Source organism: Trachemys scripta, chromosome 2 (assembly GCF_013100865.1).
Source record: "Trachemys scripta elegans isolate TJP31775 chromosome 2, CAS_Tse_1.0, whole genome shotgun sequence".
Taxonomy (NCBI): Eukaryota; Metazoa; Chordata; order Testudines; family Emydidae; genus Trachemys; species Trachemys scripta.
In genome coordinates this window covers 120,497,562-120,520,985 of record NC_048299.1, presented here as the reverse complement: position 1 = coordinate 120,520,985, position 23,424 = coordinate 120,497,562, and the positions used below count along the sequence as shown (strand labels likewise).

Sequence of the window (23,424 nt, the reverse complement as noted above, 5' to 3'; positions counted from 1 at the left end):
CTAATAAACTGCCAAGATTTACCCAACATAGTGATGGCAGCCTGAGAAAATTAAAATGTGCATTTTCTGCACTGCGCACACACCAATGCAGAAAAATAGCTAGACGGTTTCTATTGTCATTTTATATGGTTTAAAGCTCAAAGCTTGTAAGCTGTCTAAAATCTGAATGTTTAATTGGATTGCTTTAAAATTTGGGGTGCCTCATGGAGTGCAGTGTAGTGTTTGTTAGTGATCCAAATTTGAGGTCATTTGACTCTGGGATTCATGAGTTATGGGGCTTCCCCCCAAACCCCACCTCCCTTCTGCTTCCTTGTGCTTTTAAATGAAGAAGTACTAATCACTGGTAGAATAAATGCCTTGCTGAATTTGATGACTGAAATCACCACTGATGGCTTTGAACTCACCCTTCAATTAACTAAACTAAGGTAAAATTAATCACAAGCCCTCATCTAAGACAAAAGGAGTTTTGAACTGAGTGGCTGGGCATTACTACCATTTGTGAGTCATGGGGGCAGCTTTATTTGGGGGAATGTAATCATACTATTTTATTGGGGGGGGGGGGGGGAGGGGATTAGACATGTGAATGCTTCCGGGGGGGGAAGGAGTACTAGGGGGTGGAGAAGTGAGGGAACGGTGTGGGAGTTCAGGGAGGAGGATAAATGTGAATGTATGTTAAGGGGAGGCGAGAGATGTTGGGAGTTTAGATGAGGGAGGCATCGCACCCCCCAACTCTGCCAGTGCACTTCAACCCCCCTGCATCTCCCAGCTATGCCAGTGGACCGCAAACATCCTGCACACACAGCTGTGCCACCTACCATGCACCCCAACTCCCTGCATCCCCCAACTCTGCCAGTGCACCTCAACCGTTGTGCACCCCAACTCTGCCTGTGCACCCCAGCCACCCCACCACCCCAGTTGTGCCAAAGAGCATGCACTCCAGCCCTGCCCGTGGACCCCAATCACCCTGCATCCACAGAAGTCTTTGGACGGAAGAAATTAGACATGTGAATGCTTTCTTGAAGGGGGAGGGGTTATGGGGTTTGGGGTGCAATCCACACTAGTGACCCTGTACCCTGGGATGCCTCTCAATGCTTTGCTGCTGTATTTCCCAGCCTAGGATGCTCACAACCAACCTGTCAGCATGCAGGTAACAGCCTAAGTGTCTGTGGGCTGAACAGCTCTGGTTTAGCAGCTCTGGCACCAGCAGCACACCAAATATGCTCTTCTTGGTCTCCACCAGCCTTGGGTACTACTTGCAGGATAACCCGCACACACTCCCAATCATGAATTTTTCCAAAAACTGCGTGCTCTGTAATGTCCACCCCTCTCCTGGACAGTTCAGAGAAATAATAGGGTTTATTTGTTCCTCTAAAGACACACAACCTGGCAGCTTTCCACATTCACTTTAATTCAAATACAGTACTGGTGGTTTAGATTAAAAGTAAAACAAATTTATTAACAAAAGAAGCTAGGATTTTAAGTGAGCTCAGGTATAAGAGAAAGTTAGAAAGGGTCACAAGCAAATAAAAGTGAAAATACACATCTGAGTCTAAAACTTAATTTAGCAGGGTTCAGGGTTTGTTCAAGATGGTTTCTCACCAATCATCATTCTTTCTAGCCATGACAGACTTTCCCTCAGTCAGAACTGTAGTTAGTCTGTTTGTGTGTGTGTGTGTGTGTGTGTGTGTGTGTGCGCTGTCTCAACTCTGCGCAGATAGCTGACAAAGCAGACCTTGATAAAATTGCCCAAAAGACCATAGACCCGTTTCAGAAGAGAAAGCACTTGGCCAGGTTTGTCAACGAAGCACAGTCTTAATGCCATTGCTCAATGGTTACCGGTACACTAACATATATATGCCCATTGCAATGGGCTCAGCTCAAGTGAATGGTGGAACTTTCCATTCCCCACCTTGACTAGCCAAAGACACTCCCTCTTAAACCCCTCTTTATACACTGATACAAACAAGTTACGTATCATAGACGATTGGGGTTGGAAGAGACCTCAGGAGGTCATCTAGTCCAACCCCCTGCTCAAAGCAGGACCAACCTCAACTAAATCATCCTAGCCAGGGCTTTGTCAAGCCAGGCCTTAAAAACCTCTAAGAATGGAGATTCCACCACCTCCCTAGGTAACCCATTCCAGTGTTTCACCACCCTCTTAGTGAAATAGCTTTTCCTAATATCCAACCTAAACTTCCCCCACTGCAACTTGAGACCATTGCTCCCTATTCTGTTATCTGCCACCACTGAGAAGAGCCGAGCTCCATCTTCTTTGGAACCCCCCTTCAGGTACTTGAAGGCTGCTAACAAATCCCTTCTCACTCTTCTCTTCTTCTTCGAGTGATTGCTCCTGTGTATTCCACAGTAGGTGTGCGTGCTCGCCATGTGCACCGGTGCTGGAAGTTTTTCCCTTAGCAGCATCCGTAGTGGGGGAGCACCGCTGAGACCCCTGGAGTGGCGCCGACATATGGCGCTATAAAGGGGGCTGCGTGCTCCCCCCCCCACCCTCAGTTTCTTCTTGCTACCAGTGATGGTAGTCGGAACTTGTGCTCCAGCTTTGCTGCAGCATTTCTAGCCTTAGTGGTATCCAGCTTTCCCTGAAGTCACTTGTTGAACTTTCTCTGTTAGTGCTGGGCTCGGGGCATGCCCCGTGGCCCAGGCTTCAAGTTGTGCGACTCTTGTCGCAATTCTATGCCCAGAAGCGATCCACACACTCAGTGTCTTCGCTGTCTGGACGAGGCTCACATTAGTGAGGCACAAGTACTTATACTCCCACCCAACTCCGAACTCTCTAGTAGAGGAGTTGGTGAACCATCGAGAGAGACATGGCCAACCCACTCCTACCCCTAAGGACAAAGACACTCGCAGGCTGGATTCCTTTGGGAGAAAGGTTTATTCGTCTGCGAGCTTTCAGCTCAGAATGGCCAACCACCAGGCACTCTTGAGCAGATATGATTTTAACCTGTGGGGGTCCCTTCCCAAGTTTGAGCCCTCCCTCCACGAGAAGGACAGGAAGGAGTTCTGGGCTCTTGTTGATGAGGGTGCGGCGGTGGCTAAAGCGGCGCTGCAGGCGGCCTCCGATGCGGCGGACACGACCGCTCGTTTGATGGCCGCGGCGATTTCCATGAGAAGGGCGTCCTGGCTTTCACTCTCTGGCCTATCGGCTGAGTCCCAGTTGATCATGCAGGACCTGCCGTTCAATGGTCGGGCCCTGTTTGCAGATCAAACAGACACACGTCTGCATGGGATGAAAGACTCCTGTACTACCCTGCAGACGCTGGGCCTGTACGTCCCGCCGGCCAAGGACAAGCCCAGGCCTCACACCTCTGCTCCACAGGCTCGGGGTAGATATGAACCCCCGCCTAAGAAGCAGCGGGAGCAGAGGCGCCGGTCACAATGTCAATCCCGTTTAGCCCCTCGTCCGGGGCCCTCTACGGCCAGGAGGCCAGGGAAGCAGCGTTTTTGACTGCTTGCGGGGGGTCACTGGGCCTGTTGCCAGGTTAACCCTCCCCAGTTAATAAAGTTCAGGTCTGCAAATCATTTACCTGCCTTCCGTTTGCAATGGTTCCGTATCACTACGGACTGCTGGGTCCTCGACACTATATCCCTGGGGTACAGGTTGCAGTTTGTTTCGCCCCCTCCCAATTGCCCTCCTCCCAGGAAGTCGGCGGAGGACTCGGAACATGCACTTCTCCTAGGTCAGGCGGTACAGCGCCTCCTCTCCCTGGGAGCCGTGGAGAGGGTACCTTGGGAATTCCGGGGCAAGGGATTCTATTCCAGGTATTTCCTCATCCTGAAGGCGAAGGGCGGACTTCGGCCCATCCTCTATCTGCGGAAGCTCAACCAGTTCTTGGTTCGCTACAAATTCCACATGGTGTCCCTAGCCTCTATTATTTCCTCTCTAGACCTGGGGGATTGGTTTGCAGCGCTGGACCTTCAGGATGCCTACTTCCACATCCACATTTTTGAGGGTCACAGGTGCTACCTCCGTTTCCTGGTGGGTCAGGACCACTACCAGTTTACGGTCCTTCCCTTTGGCCTCTCGACGGCCCCCAGGGTCTTCACCAAATGTATGGCGGTGGTAGCGGCCCATCTCAGGAGGAGAGGGCTGCAGGTCTTTCCCTACCTGGACGATTGGCTGCTCAAGGGCAAGTCCCGGTCCCAGGTGCAGCAGTAAATATCCCTCTTGCTACGCACCTACTCCGCTCTGGCCCTAATGGTAAATGAAGAGAAATCCACGTTAGTTCCTGTCCAGTGCATAGAATTCATAGGAGCGCTGCTGGATTCCCAGACGGCTATGGCCTCCCTTCCAAGGGACAGATTTGAGACACTCAAAGGCCTTCCCGGTAACCACGGTTACCCGGTCACGGCCTCCCCGGTAACCACGCCTTCAAATCCTTGGCCACGTGGCAGCATGCACCACTGTGGTGTGACACACCAGGCTCCGGATGAGGCCCCTCCAACTCTGGTTGGCATCCCGCTATTCCCAGGCCAGGGACGGCCTGGACAAGGTTGTCACGGTGCCGCCAAAGGTGGTTGCAGACCTCCAATGGTGGTCCCTCTCAAGCAACATGGGTAGGGTATCCCCTTCCGAGACCCCTCTCCATCACTAGAGCTAGTGTCAGATGCCTTGGACCTGGGCTGGGGAGCCCACGTGGGAGATGTCTGGACCCAGGGTATGTGGTCACCCGAGGAACTGACCCTGCACATAAATGTCAGGGAACTCAGGGCTGTGCACCTGGTGTGCCTGGCCTTTCGCCAGCACTTACAAGGGAAGGTGGTCAGAGTCCTCACGGACAACACCACTGCAATATATTACATCAACAGGCAAGGGGGCACGCACTCCAGGGCCTTATGCCAGGAAACCCAACTCCTGTGGGAGTTCTGTATAGCCCACAACATCTTTCTCCGAGTGTTCCACCTACCCGGCGAGAGCAACACGCTCGCAGATCGCCTGAGCAGGGTGTTCTCAAGTCTACACAAGTGGTCCCTGTACAGGGAGGTGGCAGAATGGATTTTCCTTCAGTGGGGCACTCCCCAGGTGGACCTATTCGCCACTGCCCAGAACCGCCTGTGTCCCAGGTTCTGCTCCAGGGTGATAGAAGGCGATGGGGCCATGACGGACACGTTCCTGCTTGATTGGTCGGGGCCCCTGATGTACGCCTTCCCCCTCATAGGCAGGGTCCTACAAAGGTGAAGTCAGACGGGGCAAGAATTATCTTGATAGCCCTGGATTGGGCCCGTCAACATTGGTACGGGACCCTACTGCAACTCTTGGCGGCCCCCCCTCGCAGGCTGCCGCTGTGCCCGGACCTCCTCTCCCAGGAGGGAGGTTGTCTCCTCCATCCCAATCTGGCCCCGCTCCACCTGATGGCGTGGCTGCTCCATGGCTAGATGCGGAGGAGGGGAGGTGTACCGAGGCTGTTAGACCGGTCCTGCTTGAAAGCAGGAAGCCGTCCACACGGAGGACCTACCTGACTAAGTGGTATCAGTTCTCCTCATGGGCGAGGGGGAGGGGTTCCTCCCCCCGCGTCCGCTCCGCTCCTCCTGTCCCTTAGGACCCAAGGGCTAGCTCCCCCCTCGATCAGGGTGCACCTGGCGGCCATTTTGGCCTTTCACCCTCCGGTGGCGGGACAGTCAGTGTTCTCCCACCAAATGACTTCCAGGTTTTTAAAGGGTTTGGACAGAGCGTTCCCTTATGCTAGACCTCTGGTTCCCCCTTGGGACCTGAACCTGGTACTGTCACGCCTCACAGGACCTCCCTTTTAGCCTTTGGCCACTTGTTCCTGGTCCCACTTATCTGAAAAAGTGGCGTTTTTGGTGGCTATCCCCTCAGCCCGCAGGGTTTCAGAGCTTAGGGCGCTGACCTCGGAACCCCCGTACACTGTCTTCCATAAGGGGAAGGTACAGCTCTGCCCGCACCCGTCCTTCCTGCCAAAGATGGTCTCGGTGCTTCATATGGACCAGGACATTTTCCTGCCAGTCCTGTGTCCTAAGCCCCATTCCTCCAATGAGGAACGACGCCTACACATGCTAGATGTGCGTAGGGTGCTGGCCTTTTACTTAGCTCAAACAAGGCCATTTCGGGCATCCCCTCAGTTTTTCATTGCTACGGCCGAGCACATGAGAGGGCAGCCAGTTTCCACCCAGCGGATTTCCCGCTGGATCACCTCGTGCATACGCACTTGTTATGACTGGGGTTCCCCCGCTTCCTCTTGTTAAGGCGCATTCGACGAGAGCCCAGGCCTCATCTGCAGCCTATGTGGCTTGTGTCCCTATTCAGGACATCTGCAGGGCTGCTACATGGTTCTCTGTCCATACTTTTGCATCGCACTATGCGATCATCTCCCAAGCAAGGGACGATGCCGGGTTTGGTAGGGCGGTGTTCCGCCCGGGTAATCCGTAACCTTTATCATTTAGAACTCCTACCCACCTCCGTCAGGTATAGCTTGGAGTCAGCTACTGTGGAATACACAGGAGCAATCACTCGAAGAAGAAAGGACAGTTACCTGTTCCTGGTGTGTTGCAACCTGGAGTGTTGCTCCTGTCTATTCCACATCCCACCCTCCTTCCCCTCTGTCGGAGTTGTCTGGCAAGAAGGAACTGAGGGTGGGGGGAGCACGCAGCCCCCTTTATAGCACAATATGTCAGTGCCACTCCAGGGGTCACAGCGGTGCTCCCCCACTACGAATGCTGCTAAGGGAAAAACTTCCGGCACCGGTGCACGTGGCGAGCACGCACACCTACTGTGGAATAGACAGGAGCAACACGTCTCGAACGCCAGTTACGGAACGGGTAACTGTCCTTTCTGCAGCGTAAATAAGCCCAGTTCCTTCAGCCTCTCCTCATAAGTCATGTGCCCCAGCCCCCTAATCATTTTCTTTACCCTCCGCTGGACTCTCTCCAATTTGTCCACATCCTTTCTCTAGTGCGAGGCCCAAAAGTGGATGTAGTACTCCAGATGTGGCCTCACCAGTGCCGAATAGAGGGGAATAATCACTTCCCTTGATCTGCTGGCAAGGCTCCTGCTAATGAAGCCCAATATGCCATTTGCCTTCTTGGCAACCAGAGCACACTGTTGACTCCTATCCAGCTTCTCGTCCAGTGTAGTCCCCAGGTCCTGCACAACTGCTGCTTAGCCAGTTGATCCCCAGCATTTGGCAATGTATGGGATTCTTCCGTCCTAATTGCAGGACACTGCACTTGTCCTTGTTGAACCTCATCAGATTTCTTTTGGCCCAATCCTCCAATTTGTCTAGGTTCCTGTGGACCCTGTCCCTACCCTCCAGCGTATCTGCCTCTCCCCCAGCTTAGTGTCATCTGCGAACTTGCTGAGGGTACAATCCATCCCATCATCCAGATACCGCTTGATATCGGCTGCAGACTAGACATTGAGTCGTTGATCACTACCTGTTGAACTTGATGATGTAGCCAGCTTTCTATGCACCTTATAGTCCATTCATCCAAGCCATACTTCTTTAACTTTGCTGGCAAGAATACTGTAGGAGACCGTATCAAAAGCTTTGCTAAAGTCAAGGTATATCACGTGCACCGCTTTCCCCATATCCACAGAGCCAGTTACCTCATCATAGAAGGCAATCATGTTGGTCAGGCATGACTTGCCCTTGGTGAATCCATGTTGGCTGTTCCTGATCACCTTCCTCTCCTCCAAGTGCTTCAAAATGGATTCCTTGAAGATCTGCTCTGATTTTTCCAGGAATCAAGGTGAGGTTGGAGAATCCGGGGAACTTCCTTCTTCCCTTTTTTAAAAAAGGGCACTATATTTCTTTTTCCAATTGTCCGGGACCTCCCGCGATTGCCGCGAGTTTTCAAAGATAATGGCCAATGGGTCTACAATCACATCAGCCAATTCCCTCAGCACCCTCGGATGCATTGCATCCGGCCCCATGGACTTGTGCACGTCCAGCTTTTCTCAATAGTCCTTAACCTGTTCTTTCACCACTGAGGGCTGCTCACCTCCTCTCCATAATGTACGTCCCAGTGCAGCAGTCTGGGAGCTGACCTTGTCTGTGAAGACCAAGGCAAAAAAAGCATTGAGTATTTCAGCTTTTTCCACATCATCTGTCACTGGGTTGCCTCCCTCATTCAGTAAGGGTCCCACACTTTCCCTGACCACCTTCTTATTGCTAACATACCTGTAGAAACCCTTCTTGTTACCCTTCATATGCCTTGCTAGCTGCAACTCCAGTTGTGCTTTGGCCTTCCTGATTACACCCCTGCATGCTTGAGCAATATTTTTATACTCCTCCCTAGTCATCTGTCCAATTTCCCACTTCTTATAAGCTTCCTTTTTGTGTTTAAGCTCACCGAAGATTTATCTGTTAAGCCAAGCTGATCTCCTGCCATATTTGCTATTCTTTCTGCATATCGGGATGGTTTGTTCCTGCACCCTCATTAAGGCTTCTTTAAAACACAGCCAGCTCTCCTGGACTCCTTTCCCCCTCATATTAGCCTCCCGGGGAATCCTGTCCATCAGTTCCCTGAGGGAGTCAGTCTGCTTTTCTGAAGTCCAGCGTACGTATTCTGCTGCTCTCCTTTCTTCCTTTTGTCAGGATCCTGAACTCGACCATCTCATTGTCACTGCTGCCTAGGTTGCCACCCACTTCTATTTCCCCTACGAATTCTGCCCTGTTTGTGAGCAGCAGGTTAAGAGGAGCATGGCCACTAACAAAGCAGCCTTTGGCGGGACACTACTGAGAGTATCAATTCAGGACAAATTGTTTAGAGCAGGGCAGTCACAGCCTAAAGCTGGGGATTCTTCACTACTAAGGCACACCAAACCAGCCAAACAGAGAGGACTTCAGTTTTACCCCACTGGCTAACTAGAAGTCATACAAGCAATTCCCTCAGACACTCTAGTTTCCCAGTATCACCACCAGCGCCACTCATTGGGATGAACGGTTATGAAAACCAATACCCCAGTAAAAGAAAAAAGGTTCTGCCAATCCCAAAGGACCAAGCCCCAGACCCACGTCAATAAACCAGTCAGATCTTACCCACAAATCAGGCTGTTGCCAATTCTGTAGAATCTAAAATCTAAAGGTTTATTCATAAAAAGAAAGAAATATAGATGAGAGTTAAAATTGGTTAAATGGAATCAAATACATACAACAAGTGCAAAGTTCTTAGTTCAGGCTTCTTTCAAGTTTGATGGAATTACTGCTGATTTAAACCAATCAAGTCTCTAGAATACAAACGTCATTCAGTCCTTTGTTCAGAGCTTGAGTTTCAAGCATAGTTCCGCCAGAGGTCAGAAGCAGGATTTAAGAGAAAATGGAGGGGTTTCCACGGCCTTTTATATCCTCTGCCCTGTGGAAGGACACCCCTTTGTTCTTACTGTGGAAAATCACAGCGGCAAGATGGAGTTTGGAATCACATGGGCAAGTCACATGTCCATGCATGACTCAGTTTGCAAGTGGCAGCCATTGGTCACATGCTACTGTGAATGTCTCCAGGAAGGCTCCTCAGATGTGGATTGGAGTCTCCCAAGGTCCATTGTCAGTTAAGTGTTTCTTGATTGGGCACTTAATCTGAAGAATTCTTTCTCAAGACGCTGAACAAATGCTTCACTAATGCTACTTAGAATCAAACACATTGAGATACAAGTACATAGGCCATATTCATAACTTCACATACAAAAATGATACACACATACAGACAGCATAATCATAACCAGCAAATTACAACCTTCTCATAGATACCTTATTTGACCTCCTTCGTACAAGATTTGATGCAACTATAGGACCTTGGTTGCAACAATGATTTATATGGTCACAGTTCATGTCAATAACGTCACACGGTCCCTAGTTGGTTCCTGCAGCATTTGTACCAGGAAGTTGTCCCCAACACTCTCCAAAAACTTTCTGGATTGTCTGTGCACTGCTGTATTGCTTTCCCAGCAGATATCAGGGTGATTGAAATCCCCTATGAGAACCAGGGCCTGTGATCTGGAAACTTCTGTTAGTTGTCCAAAGAAAGCCTCGTCTACCTCATCCTCCTGGTCTGGTGGTCTATAGCAGACACCCACCACGACATCACCCTTGTTGCTCTTGCCTCTTAAGATTAATCCAAAGACTCTCAACAGGCTTTTCTCCAGTTTCATACTGGAGCTCTGAGCAATCATACTGTTCCCTTACATACAGTGCAACTCCTCCACCTTTCTCCCCCACCTGTCCTTCCTGAACAGTTTATGCCCATCCATGACAGTGCTCCAGTCTGCCCGTCTGACGTAGTTACTTACCATCCCTTACCTTATACATGTTGATTCAATCAAAACATCTCTATCCATCACACTGTCATCACAACATTATCTTTAGGAGGGGTCAGTGTTTTCCTGTTATCTTTGGGGAGTGAGTTTGTACCACACCTGGTATCGCGGTGTTCTGTTACCATCCTTATGGAATGTGTTTGCGTGAGTGTCCTGCGCCTATCACTTCTTAGAACTGTGTGTGTGTTTGCAATATCAGCCCTGTTTTTGCCAAGTTCTGTGAACTTGCAAGCAGGCATGTTTTATAACAGGGCCTGACTTCTGCTTGCAACCTGACCTTTGATAACTTTGCTTCATAAAAGCAGGGCCAAGCTTCTACTTTAATTCAGGCCTCATGTTTCACACTCTCTCTTTCTAGTACAAGGACCTTCCCCAGAAGCACAAGGGTTGGCTCCCTTGTCGTCTTGGGTGAAAGATCTTAGTCTAAGATGGGTTCTCATCTGTATTCAATTTCTAGATACTTCAGGGCCCCCCCCCATCTTTTGGAGCTGTTCCTTTCTATCTAGTTATGGTTGTGAAAAACAGCTTCTCTTCTTGCTTCAGTCTTCCAAAGTTCAATGAGTTTGTTTCAAGAGGCAGGATGGCCTCATCTTGTTTTTCCCTTCCTGTGGACTTCCCATCCCCTTGCTGATATCTGTGTAAATGGGGCTTCCATTGTTTTTGTTCTCACTTTGCTTAATAGCACTGGAGCCAGGTAAATAGGTGCCTTCTCTCCTGTTTGGGAAGCAACCTGTTTCTCCCTGTTTGGCCACAGACTTTAAAGCATAATATCATTAAGTTTCTGTATCTCCTCAGATAGTGCTAATATATATGTTTCAGAAGGACATAAATCACCAGTGTGTCATTAGCTTTCAGAAAAGACCTTACTCTGTACACTTTTATAATATAGTTATATTGTATACAATCACTTAAGGTTCAGCCCCGCATATTTATAGACCAGTATGATTTTTTTTTTTTTAAGTGAATTGGGCCCACTGTGGATGCCAGCCTATTCAAGGAGCAAGTTGGTTTTTGACCACCAAGAAGTTGCTGTGATCAGGTCCTGGCTCTTGCTACAAACATTGAGGCTGGATTCCCATGAAAACTCAAGACCAGTACTGCTTTTATCGATCTGTCAGCAGCATAAGGCGCAGTTTGGAAAGATTGTCTGCTACTTGAAACTGGCCGAAGTGGTCCCCTGTGTGTGGATTCTCAGGCTGCAGAATGCCATGCTTAGCAGCCAAAGTTTGTGCATGTACTTCAGAAGTCAAACCAGCAGGCCATGCATTTTGAATAATGGGCTACCACAAGGTTCTGTGTTTGCTCCGACACTCTTCAGTGAATACACCAGTGATATGCCTGAAATGATAGCGCAGAAGTTTGTGTATGCTGATGATTTGGCACTTGCAACTCAGGCCCATAGCTTTAAAGAACTTGAAGTGAACCTTACATCTGACCATAAGATCATGGAGGAGTACTTCCAGAAGTGGAAGCAGAGACCAAATCTGAGCAAATCAGTAGTCGCTACTTTCCACCTTGACAATAGAATCACACAAATGCTCTAACTGTGGAGTTGTGTGGCAAAACTGTGCGTAATGATCCAAAGCTAACATATCATGGTGTCATCCTTGACCGTAGGCTGACCTTTCATGATCACCTCAAGAAAGTAGCCTCTAACACGAAGACTCGCTTCAACATTATTCAAAAGTTAATGGGAACAAGCTGTGGATCAACTGCCTCGGTGTTACAAACATCAGTCTTGGCCCTAGTGTACTATTTGCAGAGTACTGTGCACTGGTGTAGACAAGAATCTGATTAATCCAACTTGTGGCTTGGCAGCTAAATCAGAACATGCGAATCATCACAGGAACTTTTAAAATCAACGTCTCTACCATGGCTTTCTGTATTAGCTTGAGGTTTGATGTTTGCTATCTACCGAGATATAGCCACAGGATGAGAACTTAAATGTGCCAAAGAGTAGTCAGAACTTCCCATCCAGTAGGTTATGGATAACATACCCCAACAATGCCTGAAATTGCAAAATTTATTGACCACACATGACCATCTCATGTCTTTTTGGATCCGGCCAGGGAATGGCAAAGTTCTGGATCTCATCTACCTTCCAAACAAGCACATCCTTACTGACCCAACAAGCTGCCCTCTTGGTTTTAACCTGCCACGCAGACTTTGTACCACATTGAACTGCATCTGAACAAACCATGGAAGATGCAGCTACTTGATGCACAAGTGGAAAATCAGACTCCCCTTTGTATGACTGAGGTGAGAACATCCAAACCATCGAACATCACACATCTTTACTTTGCCAACCCCATAGTTCACATCCTTTTACAGCCCTTTCACAGTGTTCAATGCTCAGTGGTTTGAGCATTGGCCTGCTAAACCCAGGGTTGTGAGTTCAATCCTCGAGGGGGCCATTTAGGGATCTGAGGCAAAAATCTGTCTGGGGATTGGTCCTGCTTTGAGCAGGGGGTTGGACTAGATGACCTCCTGAGGTCCCTTCCAACCCTGATATTCTATGATTCTGTGAAAAGGTTGGTCTTGCCATTTTCTATTCCCCCTGGAGATGGCAACAGCCAGTGATGATTTATTTATGTACATTCCAGGTGTAGTCAGTGTGTCAGGTGTACCTATATGAAATGGTGGAGGCCGTAGTAGGCTCTGCTTGGTAAAGTTGTGTTGGTGATATGAGGACCTGTGGTTAACTTTGAGTTGTGTGACGGAGTTGTGGTTATATGTTTTGCACCTTCTGTGTCTGAGCAAAGGGAAGAGCTGCTTGTGAGTCTTCAGGATCTACTGTGCATCAATTTAATGTATAGTTGTGTAAATTATGTAATTAGTAGGGCACAGGTGTTTTAATAGAGTGCTTTCATATCTAGCTTGCTACTGACAGTTATCTATGCATTTATTATCTGCATATATTCCAGGTAAAGTGAGTGTGGTCGATGTCAGGTGTAGCTTGTTGTTAAATTGTATAGTAAATTGCTTAACCACATTTTGGTTCCTTATGAAATATAGTCAAGAGATGAAATAACCAATGTTAGTCAGGTTTACTGGTGTAAGCCAATAATGATATAGTACAGGAAAAGGATTCTATACAATACCAGATTTCGGGAAGTCGTCTCATGTAGTATTGATGCATTCACCTTACGCAGAAGGTGTATGTGATGGGACCCCTGAGTACAACCTGGAACTGTGGGACTGCTATGCACCCGTAACTCTCCAGCCTGAGTTCTTTCGTGGTGCTTTGCTAGTGACAAGCAGCAAACCCCTCCAGGTGCTGTTATTACTCAGCCATCACCATGGAGAGGCACACCCAACTAAGCTGCATGAATGTTCTCCAAGCCGTTCATGAACTATGCACAGGGAAACATCAGCAAATCTCTCAAGCCACTAACCTTGCACCCAGGGGTGCTGGAACAATTTACATAGTGGGGTTACTGAGATCCATTGAACCAAACTGTAAATCCTGTATATGATGGAAACCACTTCAAGTCAGGGGATTTGGCCAGCACCCCTAGTTCCAGCACCTATGCTTGCACCCCAGAAATATACCATCTTACACTGCTCAAGACCTTCTCTTTAACAGTGCAAACTCGTTAATTAGTTCGCCACTTCGTCAAAGGAAAGTAGATGTTCACTAGCCTTTGTAAACTGAGCAGATTCCCCAAGCTCTTTAGACAAACTCACTGGTAAGGATAAAACATTAAAAGAAGTTTATTAACTACAGAAAGATACAGGAGTACTTGTGGCACCTTAGAGACTAACAAATGTATTAGAGCATAAGCTTTCATGGACTACAGCCCACTTCTTCGGATGCATCTAGAGTGGAATAAATATTGAGGAGATATATATATACACACATACAGAGAGCATAAACAGGTGGGAGTTGTCTTACCAACTCTGAGAGGCCAATTAAGTAAAAGGAAAAAAAACTTTTGAAGTGATAATCAAGATAGCCCAGTACAGACAGTTTGATAAGAAGTGTGAGAATACTTACAAGGGGAGATAGATTCAGTGTTTGTAATGGCTCAGCCATTCCCAGTCCTTATTCAATCCTGAGTTGATTGTGTCTAGTTTACATATCAATTCCAGCTCAGCAGTCTCTCGTTGGAGTCTGTTTTTGAAGTTTTTCTGTTGTAATATAGCCACCCGCAGGTCTGACATAGAATGACCAGACAGGTTAAAGTGTTCTCCCACTGGTTTTTGAGTATTATGATTCCTGATGTCAGATTTGTGTCCATTAATTCTTTTGCGTAGAGACTGTCCGGTTTGGCCAATGTACATGGCAGAGGGGCATTGCTGGCACATGATGGCATATATCACATTGGTAGATGTACAGAAAGATAGATTTCAAGTGATTATAAGTGGTAGGCATAAAGGTTAGAAAAGAAAAAGTAAACATGAATTCTAAATCCTAAACTTTTAGACTAAGCGAGAGTTGAATCAAACAGTTTCCCTCATCCTACTGAATGTAGCAGGTAGGTTATATGTTTATACACAGGCTGAATTTTCTTCTCAGTTCACAATCTTTTGTCTTCACAGTGTTCTTGTTGTCTTCAGCGTAAATGGAGAGAGGTGGTCTCATGATGCCACTGTCCCTTATTTTATACCCTCACTCCATGTGCCTGGAGAAATACTGGCTCAGACATGTACTGGGGGGCCTAGCTGAGTCACAGAGTTGAGCAATCCTCCTTGTGTGCTGCTTGCACAACTGAGTCATAGAGTTTAGGATTATATGGGGAATATAAGAAAGGGCACTAAGCATCCATATCCACTATTTCTTGGCAGATATATTCAAGAACCTTTACAGGGCTACGAAGTGTTCATAAAAGATCCCCCTTCTGTGAGGTCTCACTCAGACCAACCTTTGGCTAGTTGCTTAATTCAAGGAATGTGTCTTTCTGCCTTTCATTGCTCATCTTAAGCACTATAAAATAGATGTGGTGTTTGTCCAGTGTGGCTTTTGGATGAAAGGTTTTGAAGTCTTTCTCTTAGTTTTCCTTCATTCACACCCTTCATGGTTATCATGGAAGCACTCAGTCTCATACAAGGACTGAATCCTTCGGGTATTTCTTCTGCTCTGTGACCTACTACAATTGGGCCCTATGTTCTGTGATATTGCTTGCCACTCAGGGTGTTGTCCATATTGCAGTCACATGACACTCAGTCCACTTAGCTATTGGAGATGACTGAGTTCAGAAGACCATATTGCTGCTTGTTTCCCCACAAAAGTATCATTGCCCATGCATCTTTCTCAGACCAGCTGAATCTAGTTATGCTTTAGCTGCTAAAGAGCCCTTTACAATTAAGCGGTTTGTCTCTATGTAGGTGCTTATAAAATGTTTCCAAGTAAACTGCTAACCTTTACTTGAATAAACTGATGTATTGAACTCCATTGCTAATTATAAAGTATTTTTTCCACACCGCATATCCATACTTGTGGTTCTTCTTTGAATCCTCTCCAGTTTTTCAACATCTTTTTTTGAAGTGTGGACACCAGAACTGGATACAGTTTTTCCCATAATGGTCTCACCAATACCACATATTGGGATTACTACCTTTCTTATAAACTATCCTATTTATACATCCAGTGATCATGTTATCTCATTTTGACACATTGCTATGTTAGGAATTCATGTTCAATTGATTACTGTGACCTCAAGTCCTCTTCAGTACTGCTTTCTAGAATACAGGCTGCCATCCTGTAAGCATGGCATGTAATCTGTGTCCCTAAGTGTATGACTTTGATTGTATTTAAAATGTAGTTTGATTGTATCCATCATAATGGTGATCCAAATCACTTGGTAATATGTTGTCCCCATTGGTATTTATCACGCCACCAATCTTTGTTTTATCTGCAAGCTTTACTGGCAATGAGTTTATATTTTCTTCCAGGTAATTGATAAAAACAGAGTAACATTGGGCTGAGAACCAATCCCTGCAGGACCCCTGTAAGAACACTACCACTCATTCATGATCTTGAATTAGCAATTCTATTTTGAGATCTATCTGTTCATTTTTATTTTATTTAAAATGAGTCACTGATTTTTCTATAGCACTAATTTATTAAACAGAATGTGACACATTACAAAATCAGATTTCTATAAGGTGGTATAGTATAGTATTACTTGAAATGGTGAAATAAGTAAAATCTGAAAAAAGTTTGCTGTCTTGTGCCACTATTCTAAATTGTTTATCATCTGTCTTAAACATATTTTAAGTTCTTGCATATTTATTTATTTACAGATGGTAATAGTGGCTGGAGATGTCCTGCTTGTCAAAATGCTTCAACACAAGTTCCTACTACTTATACCTGTTTTTGTGGTGAGTGTATTTCATATTTACAGTTGGTATTCCTTAATTAATAAGTTCTAATACTGTTGAAGAATCTTTCCTTACATCCCCAAAAGCTCTCTTTCATGGCTACTTTGTTAATGATATTGGAAGATAACCACCTGACTTGTGTGACGTTTGATTCCTATATAAAAATTATGTATAACAAATATTTAGATAAATGTTAAAATAAAACCTTTATTAGGAATGTTTTGGAATCAGTATTGATATGAAGACATTTAGTAGGAAAAAAATAATCTAGAAAACTGCTAGCATACCTTGTTCTAAGGTACAGGTAATTACAGCTATTGTAGGCCTTTCCCTACATATGTTATATTGGTGCAACTTTTCTAACGTGTGAATTTAAACCAATATAGTTAAACCAATTCAGACTCCTGTTTGGACACTCTTATTTTGGTATAAGAGTGGCTTTATTGGTTTAGGTTAAGTTGATTGGAAATGGGATTAAATTAAACTGAAATAAGTGTTCACACAGGGGCTTGCACTAGTTTTAATTATGTCAGTTTAAGAAAAGATTTAAGTTAAACAGGTGCAACTTTCCTGTGTAGATCCAGAGCCTAGATCTCTACTTTACCATATGTAGGCTCATGCACAGAACAGTGCAGAATCATGAGATAAATGAATTAACTGCATACCTTTAGATGTCTTACCAGTATTCTGACCACTGATTCATATTTTTGAGACTTACACTAAATTTCCAAACTTCTGAGCAGCTTCAGTCAGCTTCCACTTCTTAAAATCAGCCTGTCTTGGAAAAGTTGCCTCCTATTTTCTAAAAAACTTGGAATATCACCTCACTAAAAGTAACACCTCAAAGTCCAAGATGGTCCCTCCCTCATCACTCTCAGTATGTTTACTTTAAAGTTCATTATTGTATTGAAGTATACAATGGGGCTGTTTCTGCATCTGATTTTTTGTTTTGTCTTGCTTTTTAGGTAAGGTAAACAACCCTGAATGGAATAGAAATGAAATTCCACATAGCTGTGGAGAGCTTTGTAGAAAAAGAAGACCAGGTCAGGACTGTCCCCACTCTTGTAATATGTAAGTAAGAGTGTTTCAGAATGTTTTGTACTGATCTACAAGCATTTGTGAAAGCTGTGGAAACAGATATTTGGGTATTTGTATTTTTCTTTCAATTTGTCGGTCACTTCTTAAAACCACGGTTTTGATGGCTATTTCATGAATGAACAAAAGATTTGTATGAAATTGATTATTATGGAATGTGGTTTTCTTTACCAGTATGGAAAAAGTTTCAGGCTTTCAGTGACTAATGCCAGGTACTATTTGTTAGATGTTTTTCAGGTTCCTTTAGGAAAGTGTAAAAATTTAAACTTTTTTTCAATGTCTTTAATTCTGAGCATAAAATACATTACTTTTTATACATCACCGGATCAAGTATATTTTTCAGGAGAAGCGTGGAAATTAGTACAGTGGCACTTATTGTTCCTCTTCACTCTGTTTTATAGAGAGGGGAAATAATAAATGCATTTTCAGTTCTGATCTCATTGTAAAAGAAATAAAATTACAGTGTAACCAGATATAACAAATGTAGAAATTTTTAGAAATTTTAATCTTCATATAAAGGCTTGTGCTTATGGCTGAAAATTTTGGATTTTAAGTATAACAGCCCATCTTTCATAGAACTGATATGTTTTTTGTATTGGGAATGAAAAATAAAATCAAATTTTTAGGATTGGTTAGTTTTTGGGCCAGTCTACTGAAATAATATCTTTTAAATTTAGGTATTGCCACCAAGATCAAAGATTGTGCACCCTGTTTTATTAAAAAAAACAAACTACACTTAAAAATGTTGACCATTGTGTGCCCCTTTACTGTTGTAAAGATAAACGTGGTAGGTAAATCTATAATTTCCCCACTTTCTAAAACTGCTTTGAAAAAGGCATTTTCTAGCTTAGTAATACAATGATCAGTAGTAGCTGCAGGTTTGTTTCCCCTTAAAGAGAGGAAAGATGGTCAGTGGGTCAGGTGTTGGACTGGACATCAAGAGACCTAGGTTCTAGTCTCACCTTGGCCACTGACTTGCTGTGTGGCTTCTCAAACAGAAGTTATGGGCTTCATGCAGAATTTACTGTGTGGAGTTCTATGGCCTGTTATTCAGGAGGTCAAACTAGATCATAATGCTTCGTTCTGGCCTTAAAATGTATGAAAGTATCTATTGTCTCTTGCAAGTTAGTGTGCTATAGGGATATTGTCAAGTTGAATTAAATCTTTTTTTATATTGACTGACTTTAAAATGTTCTCCCAGAAAAACCCTTAAATAGTATTTCCTAAAACTTCTCTTTTAAAAGGTAAGGATATTTAAAAGGGTCATTTGGGCAGGCCCAGAATGCCTGCTGCTTTTTTAGTTTCAGCTTTGCTGCTTCTGCTACTAGTAAATCTGCTCTGGCTGAGCCCAAGGAAGGGCATGCACCATCATCAAAACAGTCATATTGCTACATTTAGCAGCATCTTATGAATAAAGTAAATACGTTGATTAAATACATTTTTCTTTAGTCTGTCTTAGTTGTGGTAATCTTAAGGGTTACTTATAACAATAGTGAGTGCAAAACATCAGATGGAAATGTAATTTTCCAAATGCATGATATCCCTTTAAGTGACCTTGCAAGTAAAACTAAAATAAATCTCAAATAACATCAAGAACTAAAATACATTAAATATTTCTGTTATATATAACATTATTATGTTCATAGTTTGCTTGTATTTATTTGAGAACACATGGCTAAAACTCCTCCCCATCCCCCAATATCCATATATGTCAATACAGATGTAATATGAGTTCTTCTCAGAAGATGGAAAGGAAACCAGTTAAAAGCATTGTGGTATTTCTGTATAATGGGAACTGATCCAGCTTGAACACATTAGTTTCAAAAACTTTCAGAGAAACACATAATGGGGAAGAAGAGAATAAAACCAAATGTGCACCCAGTGTCGCCTCAAATATTTAAAACTTGTTAGTGGTTGTCTGTCTAATATTGTTTATCTTGTCTTTTTAGATTGTAAATTTCTGGGTCAAGGATTTTTCTTTCTACGTGTTTGTATGGTTCCTGGCACAGTGGATCCCTAATCCTTATTCGGACATTTAAAGTAGAAGTAATACATAATAAAAACAAGGAAAATTAATATATTTTTATATAGAAATGCAAACTAAGTAGCTTTGTTTAGGTTTTCATTATTAAATCAAATATCTTCCCCACCTTTTTAGCAGTGTATACCTAGTTTTGTACAAATTCATACATTTGTAAGACCAGAAGGGACCATTATGATCATCTAGCCTGACTTGCTGCATAGTACAGGTCATATGAATTACTGGGTGGAATTCTGCATCAAGCTCATATCCTGTAGTTGAGGACACCATGTAGTGTGGACACCAGGACTGGACATATCATTCCAGTAATGGTCTCACCACAGTTGTGTGTACAGAGGTAGTATCCTCACTCTACTTCTTGATATTTCCCCTTCTTTATACATCCAAGGATTGTATTTAGCTCTCTTTAGCATTGCAGTGGGGAGTGCATGTTCAGTGGGTTATTTACCGTAACCCTTAAATCACTTTTGAGTCCCTGCTTTCCAGGATACAGTTACCAAGCTAATAAGTGTGACTTGCACTCTTTGTTCTTCACTGTATAGGGCCTTGTATTTTGGTGTATTAAAATACATGTTCCTTAAATGAACCCAATTTACCAAATAATGCAGGCTGCTTTAAGCCTTTTTGTACATCTTTGTTGACAATTTTTTTTTTTAACATCTCACCTAGTACTGAACTTCTGTCATCTCTAGGATTTCTTTTATTCTTGATTTTTTTATATTTTTATATACAGTAACTCCTCACTTAATATCGTCCCGGTTAACGTTGTTTCTTTGTTATGTCGCTGATCTATTAGAGAACACTCTCGTTTAAAGTTGCTCAATGCTCCCTTATAACGTTGTTTGTCCACTGCTTGCAGGAAGAGCAGCCCGTTGGAGCCAGCTGGTGGGGGCTTGGAACCAGGGTGGACTGGCAGCCCCCCATCAGCTCCACTAAGTTCTCTGTGCGGCAGCCACCCAGCAGGCTATCAATTCCCGGGCAGTTCAGGTGTCCCTCCCCCCACTGCCATGTCCTGCTCCTAGCCTCTGCCTTGGAACTTCTCCCAGGAGCCTCCTGTTTGCTGTGCAGGGGGTGGAGGGGTGCTGATGTCAGGGTGTCCCCCTCCCCGTACCCCATCGCCACAGTGTGTGTGGGGGGGAAGGACATGACAGGGCTCAGGACGGAGGAAGCTTGTGAGCAGCAGCTGCTGTCTCAAGTTGCTGATCTACTTAAAAAGGCAGTGTACTTAGAGTGGGGTCAGTTTACTTAAAGGGGCAATGCGCGTGTGTCTCTCTCGCGCACACACACACACACACACACACACACGGTGTGTGTCTCTGTCTCTCTCACTCTCGCACACACGCGCATCCCCCTGGCATTGGGCCTGGTGATGTATTGCTTTTTAAATTATCAGTTTGTTTGAGCACCTTTTCTTAAGAACATAAGACAGGCCGTACCGGGTCAGACCAAAGATCCACCTAGCCCAGTATTCTGTCTACTGACAGTGACCAATTCCAGGTGCCCCAGAGGGAGTGAACCTAGCAGGCAATGATCAAGTGATCTCTCTCCTGCCATCCATCTCCGCCCTCCATCTTATTATCTATCCCCTTTTTAATGATTCCGAACATCCTGTTTGCTTTTTTGACTGCCGCTGCACACTGCATGGACATTTTCAGAGAGCTATCCACGATGACTCCAAGATCTTTTTCCTGACTTGTTGTAGCTAAATTAGCCCCCATCATATTGTATGTATAGTTGGGGTTATTTTTTCCAATGTGCATTACTTTACATTTATCCACATTAAATTTCATTTGCCATTTTGTTGCCCAATCACTTAGTTTTGTGAGATCTTTTTGAAGTTCTTCACAGTCTGCTTTGGTCTTAACTATCTTTAGCAGTTTAGTATCATCGGCAAACTTTGCCACCTCACTGTTTACCCTTTTCTCCAGATCATTTTTGAATAAGTTGAATAGGATCGGTCCGAGGACTGACCCTTGGGGAACACCACTAGTTACCCCTCTCCATTCTGAGAATTTACCATTAATTCCTACCCTTTGTTCCCTGTCTTTTAACCAGTTCTCAGTCCATGAAAGGACCTTCCCTTTTATCCCATGGCAGCTTAATTTATGTAAGAGCCTTTGGTGAGGGACCTTGTGAAAGGCTTTCTGGAAATCTAAGTACACTATGTCCACTGGATCCCCCTTGTCCACATGTTTGTTGACCCCTTCAAAGAACTCTAATAGATTAGTAAGACATGATATCCCTTTACAGAAACCATGTTGACTTTTGCCCAACAATTTATGTTCTTCTATGTGTCTGACAATTTTATTCTTTACTATTGTTTCAACTAATTTGCCTGGTACAGACGTTAGACTTACCGGTCTGTAATTGCCGGGATCACCTCTAGAGCCCTTTTTAAATATTGGCGTTACATTACCTAACTTCCAGTCATTGGGTACAGAAGCAGATTTAAAGGACAGGTTACAAACCTTAAACAGTTCCGCAACTTCACATTTGAGTTCTTTCAGAACTCTTGGGTGAATGCCATCTGGTCCCTGTGACTTGTTAAGTTTATCAATTAATTCCAAAACCTCCTCTCGTGACACTTCAATCTGTGACAGTTCCTCAGATTTGTCACCTACAAAAGCCAGCTCAGGTTTGGGAATCTCCCTAACATCCTCAGCCATGAAGACTGAAGCAAAGAATCCATTTAGTTTCTCCGCAATGACTTTATCGTCTTTAAGCGCTCCTTTTGTATCTTGATCATCAAGGGTCCCCACTGGTTGTTTAGCAGGCTTCCTGCTTCCGATGTACTTAAAAAACATTTTGTTATTACCTTTGGAGTTTTTGGCTAGCCGTTCTTCAAACTCCTCTTTGGCTTTTCTTAAGATGATGTTAAAAAAAAATTAGTGAACAGAGTTTGAGCGTAGAAGTTTCTTGTTATCAGGGAATAACATACAGATTATCGAGGGTGCAAAGTTTGGTTTAAGATAAGGTGGCATGAGGAATACATAATCTGCAATATCCCCGATTGTGGTATTACATTCTTGCACTTAATTTGGCAGTGTTTATGCTCCTTTCTATTTGCCTCACTAGGATTTGACTTCCACTTTTTAAAGGAAGTCTTTCTCTCTCACTGCTTCTTTTACATGGTTGTTAAGCCATGGTGGCTCTTTTTTAGATCTTTTACTGTGTTTCTTAATTTGGGGTATACATTGAAGTTGGGCCTCTATTATGGTGTCTTTAAAAAGCGCCCGTGCAGCTTGCAGGGATTTCACTTTAGTCACTGTACCGTTTAACTTCTGTTTAACTAACCCCCTCATTTTTGCATAGTTCCCCCTTTTGAAATTAAATGCCACAGTGTTGGGCTGTTGAGATGTTTTTCCCACCACTGGGATATTGAACGCTATTGTATTATGGTCACTATTTCCAAGCGGTCCTGCTATAGTTACCTCTTGGACCAGCTCCTGCGCTCCACTCAGGACTAAATCTAGAGTTGCCTCTCCCCTTGTGGGTTCCCATACCAGCTGCTCCATGAAGCAGTCATTTAAAGTATCAAGAAATTTTATCTCTGCATTTCGTCCTGAAGTGAAATGTTCCCAGTCAATGTGGGGATAATTGAAATCCCCCACTATTATTGAGTTCTTAATTTTGATAGCCTCTCTAATTTCCCTTAGCATTTCATCATCACTATCAC

The 23,424-nt window shown here is 44.5% G+C and overlaps 1 protein-coding gene across 4 annotated transcripts in view; it reads left to right on the top strand.

The window, feature by feature from the left end:
- Positions 1-23,424, top strand: part of NFX1 (nuclear transcription factor, X-box binding 1) — a 196,391-nt gene that overhangs the window by 33,956 nt on the left and 139,011 nt on the right. For all 4 annotated transcript variants that reach the window (XR_004644583.1, XR_004644584.1, XM_034761492.1 and 1 more), the window contains exons 4-5: positions 16,535-16,612; positions 17,578-17,683. Coding sequence is in view for 2 of the 4 variants with exons in the window: in XM_034761492.1 (XP_034617383.1) it covers positions 16,535-16,612; positions 17,578-17,683 (184 nt within the window). In the remaining 2 variants the exon portion in view is untranslated. The remainder of the gene's footprint in view (positions 1-16,534; positions 16,613-17,577; positions 17,684-23,424) is intronic.